The sequence below is a fragment of the Octopus sinensis genome, linkage group LG10 (genome assembly GCF_006345805.1).
Source record: "Octopus sinensis linkage group LG10, ASM634580v1, whole genome shotgun sequence".
Classification (NCBI taxonomy): domain Eukaryota; kingdom Metazoa; phylum Mollusca; class Cephalopoda; order Octopoda; family Octopodidae; genus Octopus; species Octopus sinensis.
In genome coordinates, this window is record NC_043006.1 from 67,942,048 (window position 1) to 67,966,266 (window position 24,219).

Genomic DNA, 24,219 nt, shown 5'->3' on the forward strand with positions numbered 1-24,219 from the left:
TCATCTATATTATGCAAAATTAATAATAACACTGACATCTCATTTTAACAGTCATATTTACCAAAATTTCATAAAAATATTTTGAAATACTAAACAGTAGGCGCAGGAGTGGCTGTGTGGTAAGTAGCTTGCTAACCAACCACATGGTTCCGGGTTCAGTCCCACTGCGTGGCATCTTGGGCAAGTGTCTTCTGCTATAGCCCCGGGCCGACCAAAGCCTTGTGAGTGGATTTGGTAGACGGAAACTGAAAGAAGCCTGTCGTATTTATGTATATATATATATATATGTATGTGTGTGTGTGTGTGTGTGTGTGTGTGTGTTTGTGTTTGTCTCCCTAGCATTGCTTGACAACCAATGCTGGTGTGTTTACATCCCCGTCACTTAGCGGTTCGGCAAAAGAGACCGATAGAATAAGTACTGGGCTTACAAAGAATAAGTCCCGGGGTCGACTGGCTCGACTAAAGGTACTACTCCAGCATGGCCGCAGTCAAATGACAGAAATAAGTAAAAGAGTAAATTTATTCAATAAAATCGCCATTGGCTTCAACCACGGCCTCCAGACAACTTTGGAATCTCCCACAACTCTTCCAGATGGTTTCCTTGTTTAAGTTGGTGAATGCTGCAATGATCCTTGCCTTCAGTTCATCTTAGTTGTCACAAGGAGAGGGTTGCAGTTTGGGGAGATAGGTAGCCAGATGTTTGGGGTGATGTGGTCACAGAAATTATCTGGCAGCCATGACTGGGTTCTTGTGCTTGTGTGGCTTGGTGCAGAGTCCTGTTGCCAGACATAGGGTCTTCCAGCAGCCACCCTCTTGACCCAGGGCAGCACTACCTCCTCCAGGCACTTGATGTAAGCCTCCATATTGAGTCTGAGGTTGTGTAGAAAGATAAATGGAGGCATAACATCACCATCACTACTGATCACTCCAGACACCATGATGTTGGCTAGATGTTTGATTTTTATCACTCTCGGTATATGTCTTCAGATTGACACCCAAACACTCTGATATGTTTGTATTGGAGCTTCTGGAGCAAATGCTAAACAGTACAGCATGTTGTTTCCAAATTTCTGGCAGAGTGAATTGCATCATGCTGCTGTTTTTCTCACAGATGGTGCCCAACTAACCCTACTATACTGTGTAGTTGACAAAATCAAAAACCAACAATTCACAAGCATATAATTAAAAATATGATATTGTGACAATTTACCCATCACACCCTGTATATGTATGTGTGTATGTGTGTGTGTGTATATATATATAGGAATTTATAATTATACAATATAATTATATTAAAGGGTGCAGATAAATTGTTACCTACAAGGTTTTTATTTCACGCTGGCCACTTGATAAAATTATTTAAGTGGTTTATTCTTAATTTTGCACAATATATATATATATTATATATATATATACATATCTATAATATAAATTGGACATGGGTGATCGTTGTATTCTTTCTTTCTTGAGGTTCACAGCCAAACATCTGGGTGCAGACGGGTGCATAGATCAGAATGTGGTTTATAATTTTTTCCTAGCCCCCATACTTACCAAGAAAATCAATTAAAACTTTTTCTAATGGAATTACCCTGTGTTCTGCCATTAAAACAATCAGTTGCTCACACACCTGGCATATACCATTTCACTAGCAACAAGGGGAGTACAGGATGACAGTCAGCCAAAGTCATTCATACATACATAACATTTCTCCCTTTTTCTCTGTCAGTCACTCACACATTCATTCACTACAAAAAGGGAATAAAAAAAATTCAGTTAACTCTCTCTTGGCCATACATAGATACATACATCTATGTATACATACATACATACATAACAACTTGCGCGTGTGTGTGTGTGTGTCACTGAAGCCATTCATACATACATAACCTCTCTCTCTCTCTCGCTTTTTCTCTGTCAATCACTCACACATTCACTCACTACAAAAAGTGAATAAAAAATTTCAGTTATCTCTCTCTCTCTCTCTCACATACACATAAACCAGCAACATTACTCTCTCTGTCTCTTCACACACACTAACAAAAGCAATTCGCATACACACCACACATTGTCTTGCACACCCCATCAAACACACACACACACAAACATGCACGCACACACATCAATTCTTCCGTTTCACATCAACTTCAAAAGAACTTCACTCATACAATTGCGTTCCCTCTCTGTTTCTTTCGCTTTCACACTGACTTCAAAAGATCCCCTTCCCCCCCTCTCTCTCTCTTTCGGAGAGGCACTGAGCAGCTATACGCACACATTAAATAAAATGAAAATTTTTTACGGAAACCAACGATCATCTTCAAAAATGTAAATAAACACATGTGGTTTATAAGTGGTTTGTAAGTGACAGTCGTGTGTTCCCATATCAAAAGAGCACCCAATATTTTAATGATTACAAAGAGGTCCAATAGAATAGCTCTCAGAAACAGACTACATACAAATCCATTCTTCACAACTCTTGAAGCAGTTTTCTGACAAGGGGTGGGGAATCAGGAAATTGTCATACAGCTGGAGGCTCCAATCAAAACAGGGGACCCAAAATGGTAAGGTTGAGAAACGTTGTTATAGATTATGCCTAACCGAAAACGATCACAACCACATCATCCAAACAGACCAGGTGAAACTGGGCTTAGCTGCTACTATATATATATATATATATATATTTATACAAATTGAGATAGGGGTTGTAAATGCAACCCACTATGGGATACCATATATCCAATATACTGCTAGTGAGGTACCCAACAAAGTTAATACATAAATGTTAAGAATTGCGATACAATTAATTCATTTACTGTATTATATGGGCAAAGGTAAAATGTTTTACCACAAATTCATAATACAAAATAAGAAAATGGAGAAATACATCGAAATCAAATATCAATTACCAGATAATACTCAATCACATACTTTATTAAACTACTACATAAGAAACTATAAGGTTAAACATAATAATGCAGGGTAAAGCAGTGTGCATGAAGGAGTGTAGATGAAATAGTAATGTTATACGATAAGTAGAATACGTATAATAGAACATAAATATAATATTTATATTTATATTTATGTGTACTTATATTTATATTTATGTTCTATTATACGTATTCTACTTATTGTATAACATTACTATTTCATGTACACTCCTTCATGTACACGGCTTTACCCTGCATTATTATGTTTAACCTTATTGTTTCTTATGTAGTGGTTTAATAAAGTATGTGATTGAGTATTATCTGCTAATTGATATTTGATTTCGATGTATTTCTCCATTTTCTTATTTTGTGTATATATATATATATATATATATATATATATATATATATATATATATACACAGACATATATAAACATACATATATATGCATGTGTGTGTATATATATATATGGAGGTGCAACGGCCCAGTGATTAGGGCAGCAGACTCGCGGTCGTAGGATCGCGGTTTCGATTCCCAGGCCGGGCGTTGTGAGTATTTATTGAGTGAAAACACCTAAAGGCTCCATGAGGCTCCAGCAGGGGTGATCCCTGCTGTACTCTTTCTTCTGTTGGCCTGCTCGCTTAGCCAGCGGGGTGGTGTCATTCGAAGGCTAAAACAATGCGAACGCATTGTGACCAGCGATGTGTAACTACATCTGATGGACTGGTCGGTCACGTGATATGTATATATATACATACATGTGTATACACACACACACATGCATGTATACACAGATAGACACACAGACACATGATACAAGCAGTAATACCTGTCATTGATTGGTTAATTACTTTTACTCTTTCTCTATAATAACATTCAAAGTGTTATTATATATAGAGAGATTTACTCTTCCTGCATGTGTGTATTTTATAAAAGTAAACATGTAATAATTGAAGTAGAAAAAGATCAATTTTATACACGAACTTCTGTTTGTTTATTATATGACAACAATAAATGAGTTGTATGCGTTATTTTATATATCAATACAGTAATGGTAATTATATAATACACAAGGCTTTCATCGGCATGAAGCTGTAATGAAAGAGAATTGCCCAACGTGCCACACAGTGGGACTGAACCCAAGGCGACATGGTTCACACAGCCACGCCTATAAAGGAGTGATACATTTTGGATAAGATACTCCTTAATACAATTTGCTTAACAAAAAGATAGGATGTTTACAGCGAGAAGACCTTTGAGTTTAATATTGACTCAAGCAATGAAACAACTAAAAATGCTACACCATACAAGGTGTTCCAGAATTAATTATCTGTTTCAATGTTTGGGTTTGTTTATAAAAATACTATTTATTTATGTAGTATTAAGACAGTTTAAATAACTGTTTGAGATTGAAGGCTTAAACAGTGTTTTTGAGCTGGTATTTAGAAATGATTTGAAACATTTGAAAACTTGTCCAACACTGTGATGAAGAAAGCAGAAGTACATGGATGCAAACTCTTTTTCATCTTCTCATTAAGAGGTGTGAAGCAGAAAAACTTCTCAGTCCAACATATTTTGGTGGTGGTCGGATGGGAGAGTGGGAACAACTATGCTGAAGCATTCCATATTTTTGCGTGTGTGTGTGTGGTGGGGTGTTGTTATTCCAAAAGCCAGAAGAGGGGATGATATAAAAAAGTGAAATTTTAGAAATAACTTTGGTTGTTGTTTGTAGTGAGTTGAGTGACTGCATTGAGATGTCCTTCATTTTGTCTGCTGGTTCAATGGGTATCCATTCACAAGTGGTGGGTATTGCTATTCCAACAACCAGATAAGGAGTTGATTAAAAAATATCAAAATGTTGGGAAAAAAATTATTTTTCAGAGATTTGGCTGTTACTTCAAGCATATCAAATAGTCATATTAAACTCTCTGTCATCAGCTTTGCTGATTCAACCAGCATCATTATTTATGGCCAGGTTCCAACCTGGGCTGCAGCAGCAGAGTCCATCTGCCACACTTCTCAGTCCAACATCACTGCCTCAAGGTCCTGAATACTTTCCAGGCCAGTGTCTGCAATTAAGTCATCAATGTAAATGTAACGATGTTTTCCTCTTCTTACATCACCATGAACTGGATTCCACAAGACTAATTTGGATGCTTCCAGTTCAGGGTAGGACACAGCAACCAGATAGTCACAGATAACTTTGCCTGACCTCCATAAAGGCATTCATTTGTCATATGTGGCTGCCATTTCATATTTGTCGATGCAGATTTTGTATGGCCGGATGCCCTTCCAAGAAAAGTAATGTTTCTCTCAATGGTCAGACATGTTTTTGTAGAACATTAGAAATGACTGATAGACACAGACGTAAATACATAAAGCAGTAGGTTTTGAGTGTGTATAAACAGTTGCAAAGTGGAAGAACTAAGCAGTTAAGTTTAAATATATGTGGAGTATTATAGGGGGGGGGGTCAGGTGAGTATTCCAAAAGTTGGGACAGGGAGGAAGAATTTCAAAACTCAAAATATTAAATTCTTTCTTTTTCAGAATTATAATTTCACCATTCTGAACATATTTTTTGAAAATAGCTAAAAAAAAAAAAAAAAAAAAAATTTTTTAAAACCATTGTGTATGGGAGGGATATTTGAAATGTCGAAAAGCTGTTTTGGGATCAAAATCATACTCTCTGTTGTTGAAAACATCGGATTTTGAAGAAATTTTTGGAAATCAAATGAAAAGGGGTGAAGCGTTTTCAATACAATTTCTTCCAATTTGCAATTGTTTATACATACTTCATTCAGAACCTACTCTTTCAATTTCCATCCACCAAATCCACTCAAAGTTTTGGCTGGCCTGGGGCTGCAGTAGAAGATGCTCATCCAAAGTGCTATGTAGTGGGACTAAACCCAAAACCATGTAGCTGTTAATGAAACTTCTTAATGACACAGCCATGCTTCTCTCTATATATTTTTGAGTGTGTATACATTAACCCTGATGGGCAAGCAATTGAATCAAGAGTTGTGACTACACAGTCATTCTATTACACCCAGGCAGTGCATCTGGGGCTGCATTATGCAATGTGTCTAATTTTAAAAATTTATTTGTAATATGAGTCAGCTGCTATTTCTAGCATGTTTGCTAACTTGATAGAGGCTCTCTTGTTATTCAGCCTTGGCTCAATTCTGATGAAAAATATTCCAACCAATCCCAGTTTTTTAAAAGAATATAGAACTACATAATCAAGTACAATCCTTATTCAAAAGCCATTTCTAGTAAGTCAACCAACCACTTTGAACCACATACTATTTTTGTGCATCTGGTTAATATCCAGCAGTGAAATGTTTATCACAAAACATTTTTTCTATGAGTTTGGTATATTTATTGTCAACAGACTCAATAATAACAGGCTTTATTTCTGTCAAGACTGGAGCTGACAGAAATATACTAACAACACACTCCTCACCTGACCGTGATATGGTAAGACTGTCATGAAAACTCTAGGAGTGATCTAATATTTAAGGATACACTTAGTATTGTGTCAGCAATGAGATAATGATGGGATTAGGAGAGAAGGTATACACAGATGGGGATTAAAAAATGCTTATTTCATATTCTTAGGAAAAAAGGAAACTGTTACTACTGGGCTGTGAAAGTTGGGATCCTAAAGTGGAGATTGAAAGTAAAATAGGGAACACTTGAAATTGGGTTGGGGCAGTAACTGGAGAGGGTGAAGGAGACACTTGTTGATGAGGACTGGCTGCAAGGTAAGGACAGTAGCTGGTGTAATTTAGGAGACAGATGTGTTAAGGTGACTTGCTAATATAAGTTAGAAGTAGGTGATGTAATTCAGAGTTGCACAATGAATTATTTGTGCAAATGATTAAAAAAACAACACAGAAATTAAAATAGAACATCTTTATTTACAAATCAGTATAAATTAAAATAATTCAAGTTTGCTCAGCTAAAAATGTTCTTTTAGCTGTTGTCCTCATGTAAGGCTTGTAAACCCACTCAACATCTGCCGTGTCAGCATTATCAATTGTTCCCAGGATTATTTTAAACACTGCAAGTACAACAAAATAAATAAAGTATGGATTTATTATTATATTATTAGTAATAGTTCTGGTAGTAGTTATTCTTCTTTCAGTTTTGTTTCTCTTTCTTGTCGAGTGTCTTCCCAATGCCTAGGGCAAAGAAACTCACTGTATACATTGGTAAGCCACTAAAATAAATACACTCAGTTGTTCGTTTACAAAACCAAATAAAGTTATGCAAAAAAAAAAGAAGTTATTTACAGGACAAGTTATTGTTCTCACAGCAACAATGTTCCTCTAAACATGTTTAATGTACCAGTAAAAACAATCTTTTACACTACTTGCAGGTAAACAAGAGATCATTCTTAAATAATTTTCTGTTTCTTTTTATTATTATTAAGGTGGTGAGCTGGCAGAATCGTTATCACGTCAGACAAAATTGCTTAGCGGCATTTCATCCATTTTTATGTTCTGAGTTCAAATGCTGCCAAGGTTGACTTTGTCTTTCATCCTTTCAGGGTCAATAAAAAACTACCAGTTGAACACTGGGGTCATGATAATTGACTTATCCCCTTCCACAAAATTGGTGGCCTTGTACAAAAATTTGAAAACATTATTATTGTATTCTTAACACATTACTGAATCAATCTAGTCAACAGTTGATATTCTGTTATTGCCCCCATGGGAGTGGGGTACAAGTACTTTAAGCAGCAGGAACACTATCACTATATCATCATCATTTAACATCCATTGTCCATGCTAGCATGAGTTGGACAATTTGATCAGTGCTGCTAAGCTGAGGGTCTGCACCAGACTCCAGTCTGATTTGGCATGCTTTCTACAGCTGGATGCCCTTCCCAACACCAATCATTCCGAGAGTGTAATGGGTGCTTTTACGTGCCACCGGTACCAGTACCAGTTATGTAACACCAGTATCTGCCATAACTACAATTTCACTTGACTTGATGACTCTTCTTCTCAAGCACAGCAAATATATATATGTATAATATATATATATTATACATATGTATATCATCATCATTTAATGTCTGCTTTCCATGCTAGCATGGGTTGGACGATTTGACTGAGGACTGGCGAACCAGATGACTGCACCAGGCTCCAAAGATAGATAGATAGATAGATAGATATAGAGAGAGAGAGAGAGGGGGAGAGAGAGAGAGAGAGAGAGAGAGAAAGAGATATGAATATCTGTGTCTTTGTGTCAGTGTTTATACCCCACTACTGCTTGGCCAACGGTGGCGTGTAACCTTATAACCTAGCAGTTCAACAAAAGAGACTAACAGAACAAGTCCCAAGCTAAAAAAACAAAAGGTAAGTGCTGGGGTTAATTCATTCAACTAAAAAATTCAAGGTGGTGCCCCAGCATGGCTGCTTATCTAATGGCTGAAACAAGTAAAAGATAGAAAATAAAAAGAAACATTACACTTTGAAAATAGAGCTTATAGTGTTTTGTATACATTTCAATAAATGATATAGTTTTACTTACATTTTAGCTCAAACCTTGGTCCAACTTCGGTTAATTCAATTTTTTTTGATTCAGCATTCTTTGAGTAAACATGATGCCTAGAAAAATGAAGCCAAAGAATTGAAACCAGTTTAAATAGAACACGCTTTTGCAATTTTAAAAACAAGATTTCGTTTCATCATCATCATCGTTTAACATCCACTTTCCATGCTAGCATGGTTGGACGATTTGACTGAGGACTGGCGAACCAGATGACTGCACCAGGCTCCAAAGATAGATAGATAGATAGATAGATAGAGAGAGAGAGAGAGAGGGGGGGAGAGAGAGAGAGAGAGAGAGAAAGAGATATGAATATCTGTGTCTTGTGTCAGTGTTTATACCCCACTACTGCTTGGCCAACGGTGGCGTGTAACCTTGTAACCTAGCAGTTCAACAAAAGAGACTAACAGAACAAGTCCCAGCTAAAAAAACAAAAGGTAAGTGCTGGGGTTAATTCATTCAACTAAAAAATTCAAGGTGGTGCCCCAGCATGGCTGCTTATCTAATGGCTGAAACAAGTAAAAGATAGAAAATAAAAAGAAACATTACACTTTGAAAATAGAGCTTATAGTGTTTTGTATACATTTCAATAAATGATATAGTTTTACTTACATTTTAGCTCAAACCTTGGTCCAACTTCGGTTAATTCAATTTTTTTTGATTCAGCATTCTTTGAGTAAACATGATGCCTAGAAAAATGAAGCCAAAGAATTGAAACCAGTTTAAATAGAACACGCTTTTGCAATTTTAAAAACAAGATTTCGTTTCATCATCATCATCGTTTAACATCCACTTTCCATGCTAGCATGGGTTGGACGATTTGACTGAGGACTGGCGAACCAGATGGCTGCACCAGGCTCCAATCTGACCTGGCAGAGTTTCTACAGCTGGATGCCCTTCCTAACGCCAACCACTCCAAGAGTGTAGTGGGTGCTTTTATGTGCCACCGGCACGAGGGCCAGTCAGGTGGTACTGGCGACAGCCTAGCTCAAATGGTGTTTTTTACGTGCCACCTGCACTGGCGATGACCTCGCTTGAATGTTGTTTGCTAGAATCTGAGAAGGGAAAGAACACATAAAATACACAACTGGACAATAGGACAGAAATTACTTCATAATTCATATCAGCTGAATTAAAAATGTAAATATATAAGTGATGTATTGATGTCTATAACTGATGGTCATTATATTCCAGAAAAGCTAAACCAATCTAAAATAAGTTCATAAAATATTATAAAGGTTAGAGAAACTGCACAAAAAAAAAAATATGAATAATTAAACAATGTGAAATAATATGAATGACAATATTGATTCAGATAACTATAATAAAAGTTCCTGTCTGATTTGGTTTGGTTTCTATGTCAGGATGCCCTTCCTAACATCAACCACTTTACAGAGTGTGCTGGGTGCTTTTAATTGGCACAGGTGCTCTTATGTGGCACTGGCACAAATGCTTTTTATGTGGAAGTGGCACGGGGCTCTTGCAGGCCAATCCTCTTCATCAGGGGGAGCAGCATTAGCACTTCCACTGTGGAGGACGAGTCTTCTCGAGTTCAGCAAGGAGCCAGATATCTCAAAGTTCGCCTTGAACCTATGTGGGTCTGAATTCAATTCTTATTTCTTTATTGCCCACAAGACGCAGGAGTGGCTGTGTGGTAAGTATCTTGTTTACGAACCACATGGTTCCGGGTTCAGTCCCACTGCATTGAACCTTGAGCAAGTGTCTTCTACTGTTGCCTCAGCTGACCAATACTCTACAAATGAAATTTGGTAGCTAGAAACTGTGTAGAAGCCCACTGTATATGTATGAGTGTGCCAGAGAGAAACTACCAAAACATCAATGGCTCAAACACAAATACATTGTGTTACACAGACATTCTCTATCATTCTCCTCATTGGAAATGCAGTGACAGACTCTTTGGAAACCTGAAATCTGTGGTGCTATCGTTCACAAAGGCATGACTGAGAGGAACTAAAAAAGCTAAAAAGATATCATCATCATCGTTTAACATCCGTTTTCCATGCTAGAATGGGTTGGATGGTTCAACCAGGAGGCTACACCAGGCTCTAGTCTGATCTGGCAGTGTTTCTACAGCTCAATGCCCTTTCTAACGCCAATCACTCCATGAGTGTAGTGGGTACTTTTTACGTGCCACCAGTACAGGGGCCAGAGGAGGCTGGAAACGGCCACGATCAGATGGAGCTTTTTATATGTCACTGGCACAGGTATCACAACTACAATTTCCATTTGATTTTCATTTTGATGTTATGTACTTGACTCAATAGGTCTCCTCAAGCACAGCAGGTCGCCCTACAATCCAAGGTACTTTTGAATGGGCTGGGGCTGGTTAAGCTAAACTGGTATAGGATACAGCCATGAACTCACTTTATTTGCTGGGTCTTTGCAGTCACAGCATATCTCCAGAGGTCTTGGCCTTTCGTCATTGCCTCTGTGAGGCCCAAAGGTCATGCTTGACCACCTCATGCCATGTCTTCCTGGGTCTACCTCAACCCCGGATTCCTTCAACTGTTTGGGAGTGGCAGTTCGCACACATGCATCGTACAATCTACCTTTCACTCTGAGTGAGAGGCCCTTTGTCACCAGCAGGGGTAAGAAGCTTTCTAAACTTTGCCCAGGCTATTCTTATTCTAGTGGTGACACTCTCTGAGCATCCACCCCCACTACTAACTTGATCACCTAGGTAGCGGAAGCTATCAACTACTTCTAGTTTCTCCCACTGGAGTGTGATGGAATCTGTTTTCTGAGCATCTGTGATGTTTATTGCCCCTGTGCATCTGCTGCACATGAAAGCTACCTTCTCAGTTATCTTTCTTTGATGTTGCTGCACCTCTTATGTGTTCATAACTTACACTGGGTACATCTTATATAAAAATATATTTAGAAGTAAATGACTGAATACAAAGTAAACTTTGGGAAATAGAAAAGACATGAGTTATTTCCCTTACAATGTCAACCATTATTTCTTTCTATTGTCATTGCAAAGATTTTGTCAGTTTGATACATTAAAAATATATTAAAACATGTTATAACATCAAACAGTAGAGTCTATTACCATATAAATCATAGTTTGAATGACAACAAATCAGGTTCAATATAATTTTAGCTTCCACCTCGGTCGAGGGCAAGTCCAATTATTGTTTTTGACTGACCAAACATAGATCAATGATGGATATTATATAATATCTAGATTAAAACTGACAACTAGTTCTTTTCACTAGCAGGCTTATGATCAAAGACATTCCAACCACAATCATCCTATCTTTTATTCAGACATTGCTCAACATGTCCTTAGATAGAAGGGTATAGTTTAAGGGAGATTTGGCTGCTATTTTCAGCAAGTCAAGCAACCATGTAGATCATTAGATCATAGTTAAGGATTGTGTCAGAGAGAGTGATCTGCACTCACTAATCCCTTGGTGACCATACTTCTACAGAATTCCATTGGCTATGTTTCAGTTAATTTCAAAATTAATCCAGAATTTTAGGATTTAGTACAATAATTAAAATGATGTCCATTATAAAATTTGTGTTTGGAACAAAGTTCTCAGAAAGTGCAATGAAAAGATTAAATTTAAAAATCAAAGATTTCAAACAAGAAGTTTCGTATGATGGAATCAGCAGTGGTAGTTACAAGTGGATTTATATCTTAAAGGGTGAAAATAAAATTGCTGAAAAACTTACCTGAATGAGATGAAATCATCAGAATTAGAAAATGTCATAACACGTTTACTGTCTTCTTTTGGGACGGGATATAAAAATTTTAGAATATTTTTCACCTAGAAAAATCATGTTAACATCTTTTAATATAAACATCACCTATGTGGAATACTTCACACCATCCACATATTTATCTTAAAATATTTACATTAGAAAAAGCAATCATCATGTACAAACAGTTTGTTTACATTTGTTTCAAGTGAACGTGATCCCAAGATGTGTATTTTACTAGACAAAACAAGACATTTCTAAAGATAAAAATCTGCTGAAATGCTTTTAAAGCAAATTTAAAAGTTTGGATTCAACTAATAGCTAATCAACTTATTTAACATTCAGATTACTCTGTCAAATGTAATGCTTATTTATTGATAGTTTTGAATTAATCATGCAATATTTCATAGTTTCAAGATATCAGTGATGTGATTGTTTATTTTTAGAATGACACTGTATGGCTGGTATGAGAGGCCAGATCTGACTAGTTTTAACTTAAACCAGGTAAAACATTTGAGCTGGATATGACCAATTTAAACAGTAAGAGGTTAATAGTTTCAGTGTGTTGTATATTCTGATAACAGGATATACAGACACAAACACCACAGTCTGTAACGTTAAAGAAAAGTTAATTCTCTAAACTGGTCTTTAGGGAGTTATGCGTGTTTATATTTAATACATTTGACAAAAGGTTCATCATTTAAACTATCAAGACTCTCTTTGAGGAGACCCCCTTTAGTCATGAATGACCATGGGATTGCACCTAGAAAGTTACCCTCCGAGGCACAAGTCTGGGTAAGGTTTTTATGGAAGGCCAGCAGTCGCCCATGCATACCAGCCTCTCCCTCCACACCACTGATGTTATCCAAGGGAAAGACAAAGGCCAATACAGCTTGGCACCCATGATGTCGCAAACACATTTCTACAGCTGAGTGAACTGGAGCAACGTGAAATAAAGTGCCTTGCTCAAGAACACAACACACAGACTGGTCCGGGAATCGAACTCACAACCTCACGATTGTAAGCTCAACGCTCTAACCACTAAGCCATGAGCCTTCACAACTCTCTTAGAGACATGATTTTAAAAGGATTAAAGAAGTCTTTTCTCTACCCTAATTTTCTTTTGTGTATAGATGCATGCATTTATTATTCTACAATTACAGGGATTGGCAATTTAGTAACATAAAAATCAACATGAATTATTACTTCACTTACTCTTCTTCCAAGCCGTGTACCGAAGTTGTGGAATATAAGGTGTGGGTAAGCTTCTGACATGGTTCCTACATCAAGGATATCATGTCTCATGATGACATTGAACATGGAAAAGTAAGCTGTCGGCCCATAGGGGAGATGAGAGATTGTTAATGCATCTACATGGAAGAGAGAAGAAAGAATGAAATAAAGATGTGCACTTTTGAAGGGACTGTTTTACAGCATAATAATATAAATCACTTGAACATGGGGTGCAATGTGGCAAGGTAGCAAGGCACGGATATTAAATAAGTAGGATGTGCAAAGGTTAGAAGAAAACAACTTCTGCTGGATGCTAACGAGTATGAACAAGAGATTACAGATGAACAGAGAAAAAAAAAAAGATAAGTAATAGATGGGATGGAAGCACTCCGTCGGTTCCGACAACGAGGGTTCCGGTTGATCCGATCAACGGAACAGCCTGCTCGTGCAATTAACGTATAAGTGGCTGAGCACTCCGCAGACACGTGTACCCTTAACGTAGTTCTCGGGGATATTCAGCGTGACACAAAGAGTGACAAGGCCGGCCCTTTGAAATACAGGTACAACAGAAACAGGAAGTAAGAGTGAGAGAAAGTTGTGGTGAAAGAATACAGCAGGGATCACTACCATCCCTGCCGGAGCCTCGTGGAGCTTTAGGTGTTTTCGCTCAATAAACACTCACAACGCTCTGTCTGGGAATTGAAACCGCGATCCTATGACCGCGAGTGCGCTGCCCTAACCACTGGGCCATTGTGCCTCCACTAGCAATAGAAGAACCAGCCATAGTATGCAAAATAGGGAAACACTGACTATATGGTGGTGTGATGTAACAAAGTACCAAACAATTCAATGGAAGAAAACAAGATAGGAGAGGAAGACACAAGCAATGAGATATAATCTCAGACAGTGAAAGAGATTATGAAGGACTACAGCCAGAGGTAAATGGCAGTATTGAGACAGACACACCTAATTTATGATGCTTGTATGAGAAAACAGGCCTAAAATGATGATTATAGTTGACATACACAAGGAGAATGTAAAACTCAGACTAGCAACAAAAGGAAGTGAAAACTGTGAATAAACTTTACAACAGAGTTTTATGAATTCAAACTCATACATCATGTATGCGTATATAATATATATATATATATATATATATATTCTTTTACTCTTTTACTTGTTTCAGTCATTTGACTGCTGCCATGCTGGAGCACCGCCTTTAGTCAAGCAAATCGACTCCAGAACTTATTCTTTGTAAGCCTAGTACTTATTCTATCGGTCTCTTATGTTGAACCGCTACGTTACGGTGACATAAACACACCACCATCGATTGTCAAGCGATGTTGGGAGCACAAACACGAACACATATATATATGTATATACATATATACAACGGGCTTCTTTCAGTTTCCGTCTACCAAATCCACACACAAGGCTTTGGTCGGCCCAAGGTTATAGTAGAAGACACTTGCCCAAGGTGTCATGCAGTGGGACTGACACCCGGAACCATGTGGTTGGTAAGCAAGCTACTTACCACACAGCCACTCTTGCACCTATATATATATATATATATACATACACACACACACACATATGTTGGCGGACTCAGAATCATAATTAGTGTTGAAATGCCTCGCTGAATTTAGAGTTATGGCCCTTCACATTATAATTACAATTCCTATTAAGGCTGATTTTGTTTCATAGACTTTTATTAAACCCAAAAATTTATACCACTCATCATCTATAGATACAGTTGATTACTGAAAGACCAAGCAACTGACTGAGCAAATGACATGCAAGCACACCATGACATAGTGTTGAACTGGATAATGAGTTAAGCGTGTCACCGATAGGCTACCAGTTTCTGTCTATTGATTTTATCGAGGTTTTGGTTGACCCAAATCTACTATAGAAAACACTTATTCAATGTGCTATGCAATGAGGTTGGAGCTATATATATTTAATGTAGTGAATATAAAAAAAATATTATTAATAATTATGCCGTCAGAAAACAAACAACCTTGCTCAGTGTCAAATGTGAATTTTATGAAGGAGTGTGGGGCCAAGTAGTTAGGGCATTGGGCCCTCAATCATGGGATCATGGATTTTACTTCTGGAACAGGTTCAATGGGTCAAAGGATAGGAGGGTTGAGAGGATGTCCATGTCTGCTCAGGACTACATAGGCACCTAAAACAATTAGCAAAAGCACGTACAAGCTACCCGTTTGTAAGCAACAGCTAAGGTAAGCTTTTAATATTAACCTAATCTCAAAGCAGCAAGTTGGCAGAATTGTTAGCATGTCAGGGTAAAATGCCTAGTGGCATTTTGTCCATCTTTACGTTCTGAGTTCAATTCCATGTGAGGCTGACTTTATCTTGCATCCTTTTGGGGTCAATAAAATAAGTACCAGTTGAGCACTTGGGTTGATGTAATCAACTTACCCACTCCCCAGAAATTGCTGGCATTGTGCCAAAATTTGAAACCAACATTAATCTAACCCTTTCAACACATATGGAGGACAACTCTGGTCATATTTTGGACCTCCTCAGTGAAACAGACACCACCATATTTACTGAAGTAGTGATGAGAAACCCACTAAGATGATGTACAATATTGTATATGAGTAGGTGTGAATAATTAGCATATTTTAAGAACTTTTAGAAACTAGTTCACTTAGGTTAATTACTCAGACTCATTGATGTATGAAGTTTACTTTTTGTTGAAGAAAGTTTTTACTATTGTCAGCACCACTCCAGGGGTTTTGTCAATCAGACTGACTCCAGTGTCATTTTTGTCTCATGTTAGGTGCAGGCATGGCTTTATGATAAGAAGTTTACTTCCCAACCACAAGGTTCCAGGTTCAGCACCACTGCATGGCACCTTGGGTAAGTGTCTTCTAATACAGCCTTGTGAGATGGAAACCGAAAGAAGCAAAATGTGCATGCATGTGTGTTTCTTAGTGTCTGGGCCTCACCACTGCTTGACAACTGGTGTTGATGTGTTTATGCCCCCATAACTTAGCAGTTCAGCAAGAGACTGATAAAATAAGTATCAGGCTTGAAACAAAAATAGTGGGGTCGATTCACTCAACTAGAATTCTTCAAGGTGGTGCACTCTGGTTAACAAATACACAGATACAAGATGGATTTTTGCATTGTTTCCATCAATCGAACATCCCTTACAAAAAACTGATCAACACAGAAGCATAGTAGAAACGTTTACTGCTATGCCAAGCAGTGGGGTCAATTCCAGAATCACAGGATTACAAAACAAATTTAACCACACAGCAATGTCTCTGCCAATATGCAAATGTTTAGATTTATAAGAATATTCCACCCACACCAGCTGGAACAAACTCAGTACATAACACTTGAAGAAATGAAAACTTTTCATCTCGACTAATACGGACAAAAATAGAAAACTGAAGCAGGCTTCTCACCTGGAACTCCTCGATGTTCATGTAACAGGATCAAATCAGTGACATTATTGGCACGACAAGCATCTACTAACTGTTTCAGTTCATAATTTCCTCGATTGATTTTCTTACTGTTTGGCAAGATTAATCGAATTTCCTGCAATAAAAGAATTATAATTATAATAATAATAAAGACAGCAACTCAAATCAAGTATATGTTAACTAATATGTCCTTGTCTTAAGACTGTACAGAGTGTTGAGTGATTTGGCACTATTTCTAGCAAGTTGATTAAGTATGTCATCACTTAAGAAGAGTTCTGTAATGGTAAGGAATAATATCAGCACAAAAAGTAACTGCCAGAAGGGGTTCTCATGACTTTTACAGTTCCTCCAAGATTGGTGAATGTAAACTGGACAGAGAAGGAATCCCAGAGGTGGTCCTAGATAGGAAGGATCAAGTAAAATAGCATTTGTTTTTCAGGTGGAAGTCTGCTACAATAAAAGACAATCCAGTCATGACTGTTGTATCTGTTTTTCAGACAGTACACCCAGGACCAAATTATACAATGTGTCCTACTTTTCTGAGACAGTAAACTGTGATTTGAGAGGGAGATTTAGCTGCTATTTCTAGCAGGTCGAGCAACCATGTAACAACATTCTCATTGTCTCAAACTAAGTAAAGTTTCTAGTACCAGATGGAGGCAGGGGCAGTTAAAGACAGTAGAGATAATAAGAGATGTGGTTTCATTCAGTGAACCTGATTCATAGGGGTAGAGGTAATTAAATAGTAGAAGAAAAGAGACAGTGAAAAAAAACCCAAAAATCCTTATATGTGAGAGTTAGCAGTTGTAGTGTGTTAAGTGTTGGATGTTTGTGTACAGCATCATCACTATTGCAGATATATGAATATTTCAGCTTTGTAACAGGTTGTGACAGTGTTTGAGATGTCAATTTGGTAACATTATACATGTTAGGTTTCCTTGAGCAACCAAAGATTATGACACTAATCATTTGTTACACTTAGTTGCTTGTTGTTCAAGCATAGAGAGAATATAGTACTCTATATAGAATATGCTTAGCTCGGTAGTATTTCCACACTTACTGCCTATTACAACCGTTAATATCTATTGCTTTTGTGTAACTGAAGACAGAGAAACAGAACTTCAGATTTAATATAAAACTTACACATTGCTCAGATGGTTTACATGTTATTGAGAATTATTACTATTATGCAGAGACAGGCATGGCTGTATGGTAAGAAGTTTGCTCCCCAACCACATGGTTTTGGGCAACTGTCTTCTGCTATAGCCCTAGGCTGACCACAGCTTTGTAAGTGGATTTGGTAGATGGAAACTGAAAGAAGCTCGTTGTGTGTGTGTTTATGTGTAAATGTGTCATTATTCAGTTTTATTTCAAGATTGCTTGCCAATAGAGAAAGAGCTGGTTTCTAACCTAGATCTAAGGCTCCTTCATTGGAATTTCAACATCAATGACAAGAATTTTAGAGGGTTGTATCCTTCCTTTTTTCTTTGTGTCAAAGTTTGAGTGTATGAAGCATGTGCTGTTTAGTGTCAGGTCAACCCTGATTGAATAGACCTTTGGCCTCCCAGTTCCTTTCATCAGGAATAGTGTATCTTACACATTACCCAATCTGTCCTTTTCTTTAAAACAATAGCAAGTGATTTCAGGGAAAATCGACTGCTATTTCTAGCAAGCTGAGTAATCATATAGATGCTTCTTGATTGGTTCAAAAGAAGTGCGGTAATGCAATGAAATAGTGAATGTAAGAAGTTGTTGCACATTTCTTATTTTAAGCCTTTTACTACAGAAATCAGATATATCCACCCAAAATTTCATTCACCTTAACTGTACAAAGCAGTTTTATAGACCAATCTTTTTTTTTTTTTTGTGGAATGTCATGTTTGAAAGTATTCTTTATTGAGATATGTCAAGTTCAATGAGGCAATATGACTTGCAGAAAAAACCAATTCTATTTTTTGGTAGATATTTAACATCTTTACTGGAATAATCATGAAATTTAATTCTGCAGTGAAAAGGTTTAATAGACTCTCTCTCTCTCTCTCTCACACATATACACATATATATCAACTGAGGACAGTTCACAACTTGCAGCTGCAACTTCTTAATTGAATAGGAGATTCAAGATATACAATCCAAGAGCTCTCTCGTGGTATGTTGAAGAGTTATGACTAGAGATTAAAACTTGATTCGTAGTGTTCTATAGTCCTGTTCACCAGAAAATACAAACAGTTGATGTAATGAAGCTTTTATGAAAATCACTGACCTTCGCAAATTGTTTGAGTTTCGCACTAGGATCGCGTGAAGTTGTGACCATTAACTGAGGGTCTTCAATACCAGCAGATTTATATTCATCATCCATACTATTGATGATCCCTGTAACATAAGAGAATCGTAAAGTGTTAATAGTTTAAACAGTAAACAAGCATGGCTGTGAGGTTAAGAAGTTTGCTTCCTAACCACATGGTTTTGAGTTCAGTGCCACAGTGTGGTATCTTGGAGAAGTGTCTTCTATCATAATCCTGGGCCGACCCAAGCCATGTGAGTGGATTTGGTAAGCAGAAAACTGAAAGAAACCCATCAAATGTGTGGGTTTTACAATCACTTATTTCAGTCATTGGACTGTGGCCCCGCTGGAGCATTTCCTTGAAGGGCTTAGTCAAACAAATTTACCTATGGTACACATTTTTAAAGTCTGGTACTTATTCTATTGGTCTCTTTTGTTGAGCTACCAAGTTATGGAGATGTAAACAAACCATCAGTAGTTGTTACGTGGTGAAGATGGGGGCACACGCATTTATAACAGACTTCCATAAAGTTTCTGTCAACCAAATTCACTGAAAAGACACTGGTTGGCCAGGGGTCCTGGAACCATAGTAGAAGCTCAAGGTATTGCACAGTAGAACTGAACTTCAACCAAGTGATTGTGAGGTAAACTTCTTAACCACACAGCCATACCCATATAGCTTTCAATTTTTTAACAAGAAATATAATTATTTGTACAATTGAAGCAATTCCAAATTAAATGATGTTTTTAGTTGTGGTTCTTAATAGTAATTAGTTTTAAAATCTTTGCATAAAATGTAAGCAAAAACTAATGTTGCTGTATTAAACAAGTTTTTAAAAAAAATCTTTTAGCCAAGAGGGAAGGCAGTGTCTATGATCCTTTTCAGAACCTCCAAGACAGGTGGGAAGGAGAGAGAAAAATATCCTCAAACCAGAATCCCCAAAATTTGCAACAGCATGGACTCTATCAACAGCACAGAAAATGCCAGTGACGAGATGACAAGTTATTTCTTACCACCCAAGTAAGCCATGGCAGGATTTGAACCCTGAACACAAAGTGCCAGATCATATAACTGCAAGGCATCTAGTCCAACATTATTCTTACAGTTCCATCAATTCTCTACATTGAATTGGTACTTTTTTTAATCAATCCTGAAAGGATGAAAGACAAAGCTAATCTCAACTAAGTTATTTTATCATCGTTCCCACCAGTTTCAAGGCTGCAGCACTGCTTCTACTCCTTTAACGAAACAATACAAAACATGATATAGAATAAAAACAAACGTCCGTGTTGGTGACACATAAACGCACCAACCGATCGTGACCGTTTGCCAGCCTGCTCTGGCTCCTGTGCCAGTGGCATGTAAAAAACACCCACTACACTCACAGAGTGGTTAGCGTTAGGAAGGGCATCCAGCTATAGAAACACTGCCAAACCAGACTGGAGCCTGGTGCAGCCTTCATGGCTTACCAGACCGCAGTCGAACCGTCCAACCCATGCTAGCATGGAAAACAGACGTTAAATGATAATGATGAAACATTATAAAAGGATATGACAATGGCAAAGTTACAAAGCGATACGAAATATATAAAAACAAGAGACCTACCATCTGCTCCACTGTCATCCCATTCTGAACTTTTCTGGAGTCTAATGGCATCTTTCCTTATTTCAGGAGCAATAGGAACATTTTCTGAAAAAGAGATCAAATATAATACATAGAAAATTATGATGAGATAATGAAAGCAAAAATGACACTTTATCATAAACAAGAGTAACTATTTAAAATAAAACACACTGAAATTTAATTTCTCGCTCATGTTCTGAATAAGTAGTGAGAGAAAATAATTCAAAAAGTGAAAAAACATCAGCCCTAAATATTCATATGTAAATGGTTTATATTTACTGGACTAAACCTCCAGATGGGAAGACATTGCAAATAATTGTTCTTGATGGAGGCAAGAGTTTAAAAAGAAGAGAGAAGTCGAGGCTCGTTACTGAAGAAAACATCATGACAACACTGATGGGTAACACCTACAAATGTGGTTGCTACAGCTGTAATTGTCACTCCTGCATGGACTGTTATAGCTACAACAGTCACTATTCGATGAACACAGATTGAGACAAAACTTTTCAGGTGCACACTGATGGTCCCACAAGATGAAAGGATGCTATAGCAAACCTCTAGCTTCTCTCAGCACAGGATAATAATCGTCTGGAAGCCGTTCAGTGACGTGCAACCAAGAGAATACCCTCCATCAGGCATTTGCCATATTCTGAACGCCTTACTTCCCTGGGCATGGATACATTGAAACTCCAACGTCTGGCAGCTGACTTGGCAGACACTCACAAAATTATTAACCATCTTACAAAACAATAACTCTGAGCACCTTTTCAAACTCCATCTGTCTAACACCTGTGGACATGTTTACAAAGTCAGAAAACAGCACAGCTCCCATGACTTTCAGAAACATTTTTTCATGCTAAGAGTTGCTGAAGCATGGAAAAAGCTGCCGGCATCAGTCGTTAGTTGTCAGAGCACTGAATCCTTCAAAACTTCCATGCTTCCTGAGATTCGCCAACACTACACCTGATTTTCTCACCTCCATACACATGCAAGCATGTATCTGACTCATACACTGTTCGCTTTCCAGACATTTGTACATTACTGCATATACTTTATACGCACTTTTGACAAGTTGTGGTGCACCTGAGCACTGCATAAAATAATTTCATTATTATTATTATATAAAATCATATCTAAAAATAAGTTAAAAGTAACTGAAATTGCAATATCTTCTAAAAACAAGGAACAAGACCAATCACAAGCAACTGACCTTCAATTGACTGCAGCAGACGTTGTTTTTTCTCATGAATAGTTCGTTGTCTGTCTTCAATTGCTTTACGATAAAGATATTCTCGCCGCAAACGGGCTTGACGTCTCAGCTGTAAAAAAGTTACAAGAATGAATCAACAGAGACACATATTGTAAGATAACACAAAATGTGAAAAATGCTGCATTTATACTACTGATGATCCCTGTAACACAAGAGAATCATGAAGTGTTAATAGTTTAAACAGTAAACAAGCATGGCTGTGAGGTTAAGAAGTTTGCCTCCCAACCACATGGTTTTGAGTTCAGTGCCACAGTGTGGCATCTTGGAGAAGTGTCTTCTATCATAATCCTGGGCCGACCCAAGCCATGTGAGTGGATTTGGTAAGCAGAAAACTGAAAGGAACCCATTAAATGTGTGGGTTTTACAATCCCTTATTTCAGTCATTGGACATTTATACATTTATGTATTTATTCTCCTTAAGACAGCTGTTATTACTGAGACAATAATGTTTGTAAGATATTGTGGAATGTCAGACAGATGTACCGACATATAGACCTACTCCAGAAACTATTTGCAAACATACACACTATGTTGTAGAAGTTGCTATAGTCCAGATTATCCTTATAGAGTAAGCCAATAATCAGAGGGCATATCAGCCATGAATACCCTGTCTTTTCGTATACATGTGACATTATTCAATATCCTTCCAGTGATAATATGGCAAGGTGTGATTTAACAGAATATGGATTCTATTTCTAAGGGTTCGAGCAAACACATAGCAGCTCCCTTGTTAGCTCCTGTTGTGGAAATCAACTGTCAAGGTGAACGACACTGATGGTCAACAATTAACTAGATCGCCACCAGTTACAGTTAATAGTGAACAAGTTAGTGAGGTATATGCATAACTACAGATGTGCCCACCTTGTCCCCACCCCGAATTTTGTTTCTTTGTGATATGGAAAACACAGAAGAGAAGTGGGTAATTAACACACCTCATCAAAACGTACGAGGAAACCAAGTTGGGGTGTGTGAATTATCAGACCCCATCCCCAATCCCACACACACATAAAATCCCAGCCTAATCGTCATCCACACCATCAGAAACGTATTTGCAGACGATTTTACTTTAAAGAATTATCCAGTTTTCAGAAAGTTAAGAGGAAACAAATCGAGGTGTGTGAATTATCCGAAACTCCGCTCCACCGGTCTGAATGATTCTTTCACAACAAATTCCGATATAATCCAAATCTATACCATTTAAAATGAATCAAGAAATTTTCTTTAAAAAACATGCACCTTTCATGAAGTTATTAAGAAACAAAATCGGTGATGGAGGGCACACGTCTGTAGTTACGCAGATGGTTATCTCATTGACCATCTCTACATGTAAACTAATAAGATTCAAGAGAATCCAGTACTGCAAATATATGAAATGGTTTTAATTTGTAGTTATTATTTCATTTCTGACACTGAGATTGTCAAAAGACTTCATATATAGAGAGAAGTCAGTTCGTTTATCAATGTAAAACAATGTTCTTCTCTCCAAATATATGAACTTCACACAGGCTAATGAGTTTCTGATATAGATTACCACTACGAGAACGACATAAATATGACACAAGATCGCTTCTCTAAACATTATATATTATGTTTAAGCATAAATATTATATGCGTGTGTGTGTGTGAGAAAAAATACATAAGGAATTGGCTAAAACTGAGAGTATGTAGAAACAATAAAAAATTCTAAAAGGAACAATAAAATCGAACGAAAATAGTAGTTGAACGAGAAGATCTGGAATATAAAGTCGATACTTTAGATTTAAAGTTAAAGTTTACATAAGGAAAGAATATATATAAGGATATGTAGAAAATATATGAAATATATATGTAAGAATCATCAGAATATATTAAATTATTGTAAAAATAATATTGAAACAACTCACCATGTTGATTTATATATAAAAACACGTGGTGGAAACAGAAGAGTGGAAAGAGGGAAGTAACTCTATATATCGAAGCTCGACACTGCAAAGAATCCTATTGGAATAAAAATGAAAATAGTGTATTTTAATGCAGACGAGAATATATAAAGGCTAACATAGTAGGACTCACAACTTAATATATCGATACTATAGAGTAGAAAGAAACTTTAGTCTCTACTTTATCCTATAACAAAATTTATATCACTTTTAATT

The 24,219-nt window shown here is 37.2% G+C and overlaps 1 protein-coding gene across 2 annotated transcripts; it reads right to left on the reverse strand.

Annotated features, from left to right (window-relative positions):
• Positions 1 to 6,827: 6,827 nt before the first annotated feature.
• LOC115216586 (U3 small nucleolar ribonucleoprotein protein IMP4) lies at positions 6,828 to 24,072 on the reverse strand. 2 transcript variants are annotated; one of them, XM_036506759.1, is made up of 9 exons: positions 23,968 to 24,072; positions 22,025 to 22,133; positions 20,797 to 20,880; positions 19,170 to 19,279; positions 16,889 to 17,021; positions 13,431 to 13,585; positions 12,189 to 12,283; positions 8,469 to 8,545; positions 6,828 to 6,990 (listed from the first exon to the last, which is right to left on the reverse strand). In XM_036506759.1, the coding sequence occupies exons 1-9, from the start codon at positions 23,968 to 23,970 to the stop codon at positions 6,875 to 6,877; spliced, it is 882 nt and encodes a 293-aa protein (XP_036362652.1). In that variant the 5' UTR covers positions 23,971 to 24,072; the 3' UTR covers positions 6,828 to 6,874. The 2 variants fall into 2 exon arrangements, with proteins under 2 accessions (XP_036362652.1, XP_029641913.1); XM_029786053.2 differs by lacking the exon at positions 8,469 to 8,545 and adding an exon at positions 9,099 to 9,175 and having other exon boundaries at positions 23,968 to 24,065.
• Positions 24,073 to 24,219: the final 147 nt, after the last annotated feature.

Bases quoted from the DNA above. Each gene is read 5' to 3' on its own strand.
- LOC115216586 (XM_036506759.1), bottom strand. The intron at 12,284-13,430 runs GTAAGTGAAGTA...TGATTTTTCTAG, and splicing joins GTACACGGCTTGGAAGAAGA to GTGAAAAATATTCTAAAATT. The intron at 8,546-12,188 runs GTAAGTTTTTCA...TCATTTTTCTAG, and splicing joins GATGATTTCATCTCATTCAG to GCATCATGTTTACTCAAAGA.